General features: G+C 39.1%; 2 protein-coding genes across 5 annotated transcripts; both read right to left on the bottom strand.

Annotated features, from left to right (window-relative positions):
* Positions 1-387: 387 nt before the first annotated feature.
* LOC119134760 (transcription factor 7-like 1) lies at positions 388-4,236 on the bottom strand. The gene is made up of 8 exons (XM_037271815.1): positions 4,165-4,236; positions 2,685-3,018; positions 2,308-2,373; positions 1,658-1,719; positions 1,176-1,223; positions 890-1,046; positions 667-774; positions 388-598 (listed from the first exon to the last, which is right to left on the bottom strand). The coding sequence occupies exons 2-8, from the start codon at positions 2,994-2,996 to the stop codon at positions 557-559; spliced, it is 795 nt and encodes a 264-aa protein (XP_037127710.1). The 5' UTR covers positions 2,997-3,018; positions 4,165-4,236; the 3' UTR covers positions 388-556.
* A 668-nt stretch (positions 4,237-4,904) lies between these two features.
* agpat4 (1-acylglycerol-3-phosphate O-acyltransferase 4 (lysophosphatidic acid acyltransferase, delta)) lies at positions 4,905-10,658 on the bottom strand. 4 transcript variants are annotated; one of them, XM_037271785.1, is made up of 9 exons: positions 9,713-10,658; positions 9,192-9,373; positions 8,947-9,116; positions 7,919-8,080; positions 7,685-7,838; positions 7,495-7,597; positions 7,351-7,426; positions 6,981-7,179; positions 4,905-5,910 (listed from the first exon to the last, which is right to left on the bottom strand). In XM_037271785.1, the coding sequence occupies exons 2-9, from the start codon at positions 9,367-9,369 to the stop codon at positions 5,819-5,821; spliced, it is 1,134 nt and encodes a 377-aa protein (XP_037127680.1). In that variant the 5' UTR covers positions 9,370-9,373; positions 9,713-10,658; the 3' UTR covers positions 4,905-5,818. The 4 variants fall into 4 exon arrangements, with proteins under 4 accessions (XP_037127680.1, XP_037127679.1, XP_037127681.1 ...); XM_037271784.1 differs by having other exon boundaries at positions 9,685-10,657; XM_037271786.1 differs by having other exon boundaries at positions 9,192-9,298; positions 9,685-10,656.
* Positions 10,659-11,525: the final 867 nt, after the last annotated feature.

Here is an 11,525-nt window from a genome sequence, read left to right as displayed (position 1 = left end):
TTAACCAATATAATTAAGTTTGCCAGTTGGGTAGTTTAAATATTTCACCTCAAATGCATCCTTGTATTGTCAAATAATGCCGAGAGGGGGCGCCATTAGAAATGAATATGCTAGTGAGAGGCTAAAAAGAAATCTTTCTAGATAACCAAAAATCAGTAAGATGCTGTCAAACGCAATCAGAATAATTTTCATAAATGTATCAATTTATTCATGGAAATGTGGACATTAAGCTTGGTTAAAAGCTTGTTCACCTTCTTTGGAAATCATTGGCTCACGCGTCAATGGTGGTGACAATACAAGCAACCAATAATGAAGCATTGTGTAAAAGCCATCATTGCACAAATAACAAAACATGGCTAAAAGTGCCCCTCCCCCCACCCTCTCATAACAATGAGGTTAAATATGTCCCTGTTTTAAATTAATGAACTTGCTGAGCATTTTCCAGCTCAGTCGATATCTTGTTAGTAGAACTTCAAGTGACTTGTGATTAAGTCAAACACTAGAACGGTATGTCAAGTTACAGGAGGAAACTCTGCAGTTTGCTTGGACGAGTTCCTTAGGAAGCCACTCTGCTCCTCTGCTTCCTCCTCTTTCGACCCTGAAAACACAAAACACGTGGTCCACTTTGTGCCAGATGTTGGGCATATCCATGGTGGCTGGACTTACATAATTGTCTGTGCAGGACCAGTTGGGGTGCAGCTGGGTATGGAGGCGTTTTTCGGCATCGGCAAGCTGATAATACTTCTCCTGCTCCTTCTCCGACAGCGATTTCCACTGTAGACATGTCAATACATACTTGTCACCCAATGACACTCTCACTTTCCCAAAGGGACACCAGACAAGTAGACATGAAGAGTTTCACGTTTTGTAGCAAGGGTGACACACTTACCATGTGACCCAGAACTTTATTGGCCACGGCACTGTCGCGAATGTTCCACTGTGCCATAACATTCTCCCTTTGCTCTTTTCGGAAGATCATAAATGCATTAGGTGGCTTCTTAATGTACACCTTATCTTCCTCCTCTTGGCATTCACGTGTCCTTTTTCTATCAACAAAAAAAATCCAAATCACATTCACAGCTTTAGTTTGAATTTAGAGAAACAGAACATGAAATTAAAATTGATTAGGGATTTGTGCATTTTTTAATTCAATTTTTTATTTTTTTTAAACATACTTGGTTGCTGGGACCTTTCTTGAGGGGGAACTCTGATCCGTAAGGCTCCTTTATAAAAAAAAAACAAAGCAAAGAGTGTGTTGATGTAGATGTGTATTACTGTATACATGCTTGTTCAATAGATCTGAATATTTATAAAATTCAAAAAGTCAAATCGATAGCTGTTAAACTGTTAAGGTAAACTGGGTTAAAAAAAAAATAATCATGAAGGATTTCACTTTGCATAGTCAATCTATATCACAGGTGGACAACCTAAATAATGCAGGTGCTACATTTTTTGTGCATTAAACTACTGAAATAAATTAAGTTTACCTATCCAGTTTTTATAGTGCTTGTCAACTTTCCTTTTATGGATTGGCTGAGTGAGGCTTGTCCCATCTAACTGAGTGGACTGGTCCGAAACCAATCGCAGATAAATTACATTAAATTGCGTTTCCCACAGTATTATTGAGTTGTGCATGTACGTGAATGGCGTCACTTACGGCATTTCAGCAGGAGGCAACTTTGCACATTCCGGTAGTATCATCATGGTTTCGTCAAGGAACTGCTTAAGACACAGAACACCCCATGACACAGATAAGCTGCAATGATGCCACTTATCCATTGGGTAGCAGTACACAAATTATACAACTTCAGCACTGACACATCTGGAACATTTCCGCTTAAGTTTTGTGTATCATTGACGCTTAAAGAACTAAAATAATTGTCTAATTTGTAAACTAAATTATAAATCTGTCTGTAGTGCTGACTTTTACCACAGTTCAGGAATGCGGATGAAATTTTGGAACTGAGGGTGACTGGAACCAATATGATGACACTTGTCTGCAATATCCTAATGTTGGTGTATGAACTCAAGTACAAAGAAAACCAAATGCATTTTAATTAAAATATGCTCAATTTAGCTACTGCTTGAAATTCACCTTTAAAGTAACAAAAAGAGTGTTCGGGTTTTGGTGGGACTTAAACGCATCAGTAGTTGCAGCACAGCATACGCTATGCAGACTCCATGTCTGTACCAATGGAAGAGGAACATTAGTTCTCTGCTTTTCCCAGCCCCGCCCCCCTCCCCAGTGCTATTTGCGACCATGCCCCGTCATAGATTTGGGGTGTATGTGTGTGGCAGGGTTCTTACCGGAGGAGTAGGAGCATGTGGGTGATTGACAGGCCACTCGTAGGGTTGGTGCTGATAGTTCATATACTATAGAGTGGAGAGATAAGACTTACATTTAAAACATGTACAGTATATTATGCTGGGGGAAAAAAAGCCCCCTCCCAAAAGAAAGATTTCCACCTCCATGCTTGACTGAGTTGTTCTTGTGTCAGGTTTTGTATTTTGCTATTTTGTTACCTACTCAGTTTTATGCAGGTCTACAATTTCGTCTATCTTTCAACAGCTCTTAACTCTTGTGCTTGGAAGTAGTCGATGGCTGCTATTTGGGGATTATAATTTAAGTAGAGAATCAAATAATTATTTGCTCCACAAAAGGTGATTTCATTGCCAATGCTCACCTGTTTGGTGACATCACCAGCTGGCCCAATGTTCAGGTGAGCTGGTTGCATGTACTCCATATGGAGTGGAGCTCGGTAGTTCATGTTCATCAGATTGTCTCCCCGGATGTAGCAGTCACCAGACCCTACATAGTGACTTCCTGTAAACATGGGGAGGTTGTCGAGCGGCATGTCGGCGGGGTCGCAGGGAGTGGGAGGAGGTGGGGGGCGAGCGTTGCATAGGTAGCCAAGCTCCTCCAGGGGCTCGTAGAGTGGAGTTAGGAGCTCGTACCATTTCATCTCATCCACGGACCCTTTTGGCACCGGTTCCATTTTAGTGCAAAAAAAGAGATTTCTGAAATGCACACATTTCATTTTCAGGTTTTACTATAAAACAATTAGTAATTGACATTTATAAAATTATACAAACAAATGCAAAGCTGCAATACTAGCAAAAACATTGTACAGTTAATGTTTTATATATTACATAGTTTAATCTGGAACATTGATTAATGAATGTTTGAATGTATTTAACAAAAGTCAATGGCAGTAAAAGAAATATTTATAATACAATGTATAATTAAGATAATAAAATATATATTTTTAAATTATGATCAATGTCATTGAAAGAACTGGGTTAAGCAATTCAACTGTGTTTTATTGCGGCATATACTAATATTACAGCAACGCATGAATACCTCATTAATACCTCACACACGCACACAAGTACGGAGTACGTACGCACGTACGGAGTACGTACGCACGTACGGAGTACGTACGCACGCACGTACGTACGTACGTACGCACGCACGCACGCACGTGCATCCACAAAATCATTTTGGGAAAACAGCTTTTCTAATACTGCTGATTTTCTTCAATGTCAAATTCCACCAACTTCCGGAATTAATTACCCAGGATTCTACACAGTCAAAATTATTTGTTGTGTTATCCTAAAAATACATTGTTTTGTTAAAAAATAAGTTTGAGAATCCAGGAAGTTTAACATTGCAACGCAGATGGAAAATTCATTTGGTTTCTGTCTATTGCTCAATTATTCCGTATTTCATTCATTCAATTTACATTTCCCATAAGTATAGCTTGGTTTGAGAATCCAGTAAATTTAACACTGCAACGCAAATGGAAAATACAATTAGCTTCTTTGTGTATTAATAAGATATTCCATATTTCATTCATTCAATTAATATGTCCATGAAGCGCTGCTTCGTAGTGACTACCATTTACGTAGTGACTACCATTTATAAAAAAATAAAATAAAAAAATAAAAAAGGACTACAGTTTATAATTTCAAATGTGTCATATTGTTTCATAAACCTTCTGCTAATAGCGCTGGAGATGTATACATTATTGCAAAATGTATACATTATGGCAAAATGTATTGCTTTATAATGTATTTTGATTTAGCACATTTATATAAAGCTTCCATTAATTATTTGACTTAACTAATCATTATTTAAATCTCCAAGATCACGTACATACTCACCAAAAGTGACAACCAGAAATAAAGTATTTGGCTAGCAGCTGAATGCACCTCATGCACATGCAGATGACTAATACAACAGCAGTAACGGCAAAGAACCAACTTAACAGTGAACGCTGTTTATGTCACGTGTTGTCAAAGACGTCTTTGTAACGTGTCGGGTTGCCATGGTTACGTTGATGCCATTTTCCAGCGACTCTGCGTCAATCACGTCCGCACTTTCTTTGATCACTTCTTTTGAGTTAAAAGTAGGCCACCGTTCCAAAGCAATAAAGCCAACTTCCATAGTAAATTTTAATAAAAAAGATAAAACAGTATAGAAAGCGTGCTCACGTTAAAGCGCCGTCTTAAACCAGCTAGCAATTGCGCTAATATGCTAAAAGTAGCGAATCAGGATACACAAAATAAAGTCATTTTAGTTTAAATTCACTTACCGGTGCATATTTGATGTTCATCCATGAATTTGGGCAACTAGAGAGAAAAAAAAATAAATATCCTAAGTGTATAATAATGAATACCTTGCAAATGCAGACACCAAATTCAAGGCATACGAATAACATCGGAGCAATATTGCCATTCACACAATTGTGCAGTTTACTGGTTAAAACCAAACAGATAAAACTGACCCTGACCCAAAAACATTCATACTAAACCAGAATAGATGTTCTGTACACAACTGTTATGTTGATATCCTATATTATTTTTATATATGAGAAGTCTTTTAACACTACAGACACGACAAATTTACAAGGTTAGGCAGTTTTATTGTAAGACCACAGATAGAGCAGCATGAGCATTTTCTCAATTATAACAGGGGAACCCGTCACAGTAAAGCCATTTCAACCTCGGTCAATATAAATATAAAGAATTAACCAGCTGTTTCGCAAATATATTTTGTCCTTTTTTCACAATATTCCATCAAATACTGCCAGAGACATCAATTTAGCAATAAGTAACAATTCATTCGTCCCAGGGAACTGTACATTTGTATTTTGTGTGAAATAAATGAACTGAAATTGACCAAATAAGTCATTGGGTTCACTCAGTGGGTTCACTCAGAGTTCACACAGTTCACACAGTTCATCAGGTTGATGATAAAAGCTGAAATAAGAGCAAAATAAAAATAATACACAGACTGTAGCAATTTTGTGACCATCCCCATTCCATTAACCTTTGCTCATATGAATGGTACATGAACTTTGCTGAAAACCAAGAGGAGCTCACTGGCTACAACACAGGAAATGTACCGGGCAGTAATTAAATACAAATGTATTTTAAATTAGGTTTCATAGAGGAAGTGTGCTTGTTCCTGGATGATTGTCACAAATAACACATTTTGACAATATAATTGTCGTACAAATCCACAGTAGCAGTATATATGCTTTTGGCAATTCTTTTCCGTGACCATTCAAACGGAAATATTGTGAGTTTCATCCTGATTTAATGTTTCAATGTTTGTCCGCCTGAAAATGACTACAGTTTTCTAAGCGGGTTGAATGCCATGCCTCCAGTCACTGTTCATTGTCGGTAGTACACTGGCTACATTGTGGTTCAGGGCAGATCGCCACTTGTTGCGGCAGAAATCGGCAGTGCAGTCAAAGCTAGGAACATTAATGTTCATTTTGCAGTAGCTGTGCTACTGTGCTTTCTGGCTTCCTCAGTTGTTGTTTTGATGAGTCGTCTTGCTTCCATAGTTTGAAGCTCTGTTAATCTCAGTCTGGCCAATCATCCAACGAACAGCCACTGAAGCTGTCAAATAAATGTTCATTTTAGATTTAATGTTTTACGACGGGAGTAAAAAACAAAGACATACTTGAGAGTACTTCCAGAGAAAAAGAAAGTTAGATTTTCATTATCATTCTCCGTGACAAAGATTTGATAATCTACAGTATATTTACTTAAGAGATTATCTACCAAGTACAAATATGATCATACTTGAAGTCTGAGTTTAACAGATAAGAGCAATTTGTTGTTGTGTCAGAGTTGAAAATGAATTTAAATGAAATTGTCTAACTTTATTTAATGCCATTTTATTACTCCTGTTTGGCCAATTTCCAGTACTGTTATGTCATTTATGTATTTTTTAATTTATTTTCTTGGTCGTATTAGACTTTAACTTCTATGTGCTGTTATGTAATGCAATGAAATGTAATGTAATTGACAGTATGAAGCCACATGTCACATACACACTTTTGGCAAAGGCAGAATTTTTTTCTTTAACCAATCAGATTTAAGAATTACTAAACAAGGCCAGTTATCAGGCTTATGACATAGGCATTTTTCCCGTGCTTTGATTTGTTGATCACAGATAAAAGTGAATATGAGTTATGAAATCTTGGTGTCAAACATGAACAAAAATTCATTTCCGAGATGGACCCTCCCTCTCTGTAATGTCGCATATTGGTGTCATGGTTTTGTGTATTATTTTATAGAATTGTGACCGTTTTTTGTGTGTGTGTGTGTGCGCGTGTGTGTGCGCGCGCGCATGTGCGTGCGTGCGTGCGTGCGTGTGTGTGTGTGTGTAAAATTGTGACATGATAGTCACGGTATTAAGAAGTGGCTTAGGTCACTTTCAGTCCCCGCTGAAGGCCCAGAACTGCCACTGCAGTTGTGCAATGGTAAAAATAAACCACTGTTAACAATACAACATGAAAACAATAAAATAATCTCTAAGCACATAAAACCTGACTATAAGAAGAAACGCAACTTACATTACAAGGTGTGAAATTACTGCTTTGTGAAATGAACAGGAGCAGGTTAAAAGCAGGGAGGGGTGAGTTAAACCCTCAAACAGGCACCTAGTTTTGAGTGAAACCCACCTGCAGTGCAGAGGACCACCGCAGACAAAATGGTCACCACTGATCTTGAAAGGATGAGCTGTGCGAGGAGTAGGCCCAGTGGGTAAAGGAGAAGGCAGGACCAGAACAACCAGTTGATCAGTGACCAGGGCCGCCGCGGTGGGTTCACCATGGGGCCGGGGTACCGCCCCGTCCGCTCGTAGCCCTCTTGAAAACCGTCCTTTATATTCATACATATAAATAAAAGAAGACAGAATTGTTTCAATTAATGACATATTCAACTCAAACAAGATTCCTTCGAATTCTTTTTTCTCCACAATAATAGGTTCTAGGAGGCCCCGCTAGTCTAAAAACGGCATTCTGGTTAATATCAAAATAGGGGAGTTATCACCTTCTCCTGGTAGAGTTTGTGAAGCCAATTAGCGCACTCAGATTCATCTTCTGGGATCAGGTCCAGCGGAATTCTCCTGCATGTTATCAAGGCGAAGCAAGCTCTCAGATACAGACAGAATGCTCATCTTTATGGAGTCAGTACCTCACATATAAATCTGCGTGGTATTTCTTTCCGTGAAGGATTCCCAGCAGGGTTGGCATTTCATTGTTTCTGAAGTTGAGCGTGGAGTCGTAGACTGCTGCGACTGAGTATTAAAAGATACATGATGGTTTGAAGCGTGCACTTGATTTGAAAATGACTGGAACTTGACATGATGGTGGCGGCTACCCACCAGTTCCTCTGAGGTTTTGAACAGTGACCCAGAAGCCTTTGGTTCTTGGTAGAAGATGATACTTCAGTTTGGGCAGACCTTTCGTCTCGGCCACCTGCATGCTGATCTGGTGCTTCTTTGCTGTGAAGCGAGTTCCTTCACAGTAAAGCAAAAACTAGCAGCGGAAAATTATTTATCAATGGTTTTATTCCAAAGCTTTAATCACGGATAAACCTAAAGTATAACTATACCTACCCAATAGTTTTCAGGATAGTCCCTAAGGTTCTGAAGGCTTTGAGTCACTGTCGTTCTGTCCTTTTCCCACTGCCTCTTGCAGAAAACGATCTCCAGGAAGTACCACATCCAACCGATGACCGGGACGTAGGCCAACTCTTTTTTGGCAAGAACTTTGGAACTCTGAAAAATATTCAGATCGCTTTCAATAAGCACTCGCCTCCCATCAGAGGCACCGAAAGACTTGAACGGAAACTATGTCAGCTTGAGAATACTGAGAATAGGGAAATCATTATAAATATGATATAAGTATAAAAACATTTTTAACATACTGTGTATATTGAAATGTGCTAGTCTCACCTCAGCTAGATTTTGGGTGGGGCACAAAACTTTACAGGATCCAGAAAAGAGGATGTCAATTAGTTATTTAAATATGATGTCGAACTAGTAACATGAAAAGCAACATATGTCGAACTAGTAACAAGAAAAGCAACACTATGTAAATATGATGTTGACATTGTAACATGAAAAGCAACACTCTATGCTTGACTTCAATATCAGATAATAAAGTAGCCCGAAATTAAAACAGCAGTCCGAGTTCTGAATCTGAGTTTCGAATCGCTACTGCCACCTGTGGCCCAAAAAATAAAATTGCATGCTCCTTTCTTCATATGCATGTTTTCTCATTTATTAAGCCTTTCTCGGAGACAATGAGGGTGTCTGAGGCGTACTAGAGGTCGGTCTCTTCTGAGGAGGTGTAGAATCCATTATGCCGAAATAATAGCGTTTGGTCGTTACTGTGAGACAACAACAAGCTAGCACAAGAACGATCATGACGTCACATCTGCAGGGAGAGTGCGGAAAAATCGAGCTTGAATCCAGTATGATTTTTTTTTTGCACAGGCTTGCATTGTGAACAGTGCCATACATGGTCAAAGGATATTGTCAAAATATTTTGGGGCAAAATCCTGCGTACAGTTTTGTTGAACAGAATACAGTGTTTAAACATTTATTTTTCAACTGATTGTAAAGATATTGTACTTTCTTACCCCGAGGACTCCGAATCGCTCACAGAAGGTCCAACCACACAGGAAGTCTATCTCAAAACTGTGGTTGAGAACCACAATTGCATTTTCCTTTCCATACAATGGGTAAGATTTTGGATCAGTATACAGGCTGCATTCCGTTCCAGACCACCACTCTAATGTGGCAACCATCTCTAGAAGAGGATATTGACAGTATACTTGAGAGACTGCATGATGAGTCCAAGATGCTTTTCAGTTTTTACACTTACGGCTATAGATGGAGTAGGCAAATCTGCAGTTGACCTTCCGTGCCAGCTGCTTGTTGAACAGCCACAGAGGAAGAGTGCATAGCTGAAGCAGGTTGATGATGAGGCCGCTGACCAGGAACACATAGCAGATGATCAGACTGCTCAAGAAGTGGCTTTTCAGCAGCTGGACCAGGCTCATTGCTCTGAAATATTTCAATAACAATTGTTGTGTCAAGTACAACTCTTGGGCGTGACTCCATGCATTGCCCAACCAGAACCAGCATAATGCATTCATTGCAACATGTCAGTTCATTTGCTCAATGGATTCTTTTATTTGAAGGCACAATAAAGAAGCTATTGAGTTTATTTCTGAAAGTAAGCAAGACCCTCATGTTGGATTGCATAAAAGTTAGACCCTACACTCTAATATAAGAGTAGCAACACACTGCCACGCATTCGAGTGGAGAAAAACACGCGGTAGCATTTGTACTACAAATATAAAGTTCTTACTCACCTACAACAGTCAGCAAAGTAAACTGTACCTTGCACCGTGCCCCAGAAGACTGCTCCTAATTTCTCCAAGCTAAGGCAAGGGGGGGAAACAACAACGTTGTGTATTATATTTATATTGCACTTGACAATCTTGTTCTGCCTGCTCTTGTTTCAGGTCCGTTTGACGTGGGCGACACAATAGTTCGTCGGTGACAGCGCACAGTTGCTCTTCCTACCACACCCATCTCTTTGTATAGAAACCACTGGGTGGGTGGCGTGTCTTCGATCGTACAAGCAGCGACCGCCTCCAAGGATCGTCCGCACAGCCGAAGGTTCACGGCCATGGTCACAAGCGCATGCAGCACACTGTAGATTTTAATAGAGCAAAGTTGCGAAGTTATGCTTTCTGTCACAATATGACGGGGTTGTCCAGGATACGTTTTCTATCAAAAACAAACGGAGCCCCTAAGGTGACTTACCAGAGAGAGGAAAAACTAGCAAAATAAATAAAATAAAATAAACTTTGCTTTCGCTCACAAAGTTTGCAATATTTTTGGGGGCGGTCGAGGCGACGCAATTTGTTTTCTAATGCGAGTTATTGTACTTCCGCGTAAAGAAAAACACAATTGGAGGGTATTCTGATTTCCCCATTCGAACTTGATTCGAAAAAAAAAAAAAAAAAACCTAAATACGTATACTGTTAATGTACTGTTTATTGTTTCTCAAAAAAACGGATAGAATTTTACGACACTTATACATCGCAATCATTTTATGGGAAAGCAAAGTTTTCATCATGTCTACGTCATGTTAGAGGCTTCGTAAAACCATTAGAGCAAATTTTATGTAAATGTTAGGGGCTCCGTAAAACTATTAGGGCAAATTTTATGTAAAGAAATCTAGGTATGAAAAAAATATAAAATTAGATTAGATTCATTACTTTTCCTCATTGCTTCTAACAGGGAAGAAACATAAAACTAACATAGTGCGCACCGCAGGTCTCTGATGCAATACCTGAAATTATTGTGGTTTGCAACACACACAAATATAATTGGATTTTAAGTATTTATTTAAGTATTTCTTACTGTAGGTGAGGCTTACCGTACTGCATATCAAATTGTTAAACGTGCTGCACTGCATTCCAAACTATGAATTTGTTGGCGGACAACGACCTCTAGTGGTACTTTGTAAATCTGCCAGCTCAGTGGTCTAGTGGTAGAGTGTCCGCCCTGAGACTGGAAGGTTGTGGGTTCAAACCCCGGCCGGGTCATACCAAAGACTATAAAAATGGGACCCATTGCCTCCCTGCTTGGCACTCAGCATTAAGGGTTGGAATTGGGGGGTTAGATTACCAACTGATTCCCGAGCGCGGCACCGCTGCTGCTCACTGCTCCCCTCTCCCCCAGGGGATGGATTAAAATCACACGGGGATGGGTTAAATGCAGAGGACAAATTTCACCACACCCAGGTGTGTGTGTGACGATCATTGGGACTTTAACTTTAACTTTAATCTGAAGCAAAATAAAATTCACACTAGTCTAGTTGGTCCCATGTTACCTCAAAAATACCTCAAAAATACTGCTCTCCAAATATCATGACCAACAATAAAATACAATAACGTAGCAGGACCAAGTGTTGATCAAAAACGAGGCAAATTATTTATTCTTACATAAAAGGTAAACATTACAAGCCATTGTAACAATATTATTAAACAGGATTTGTGCATGGCTAAAAAAGGTATATAGTTTTGCAGATATATATTTTTACTTACATTTACAAGTATGTTGAAACGTACTTGCAAATACGTTGGAATATAGTTGCCCATCAAAATTAAATCTAGCCAGTTCCATGCTTCCATTTTAAAAA

Source organism: Syngnathus acus, chromosome 15 (assembly GCF_901709675.1).
Source record: "Syngnathus acus chromosome 15, fSynAcu1.2, whole genome shotgun sequence".
NCBI classification, from domain to species: Eukaryota; Metazoa; Chordata; class Actinopteri; order Syngnathiformes; family Syngnathidae; genus Syngnathus; species Syngnathus acus.
The sequence above is the reverse complement of the archived record's forward strand: the minus strand, read 5'-3'. Positions and strand labels throughout refer to the sequence as shown.

What these genes read in the sequence shown, in the direction of transcription:
- LOC119134760 (XM_037271815.1), bottom strand. Translation starts at nt 2,996, where the DNA reads ATGGAACCGGTGCCAAAAGGGTCCGTGGATGAGATGAAATGGTACGAG. An exon ending in CACATGCTCCTACTCCTCCG is followed by an intron (nt 1,720 to 2,307) that starts GTAAGAACCCTG and finishes TGTCTTAAGCAG; the next exon opens with TTCCTTGACGAAACCATGAT. An exon ending in GGTCCTGCACAGACAATTAT is followed by an intron (nt 599 to 666) that starts GTAAGTCCAGCC and finishes TTGTGTTTTCAG; the next exon opens with GGTCGAAAGAGGAGGAAGCA.
- agpat4 (XM_037271785.1), bottom strand. Translation starts at nt 9,369, where the DNA reads ATGAGCCTGGTCCAGCTGCTGAAAAGCCACTTCTTGAGCAGTCTGATC. An exon ending in TCAAAACCTCAGAGGAACTG is followed by an intron (nt 7,598 to 7,684) that starts GTGGGTAGCCGC and finishes TTTAATACTCAG; the next exon opens with TCGCAGCAGTCTACGACTCC. An exon ending in GGTGGTCCTCTGCACTGCAG is followed by an intron (nt 5,911 to 6,980) that starts GTGGGTTTCACT and finishes TTTATTTGACAG; the next exon opens with CTTCAGTGGCTGTTCGTTGG.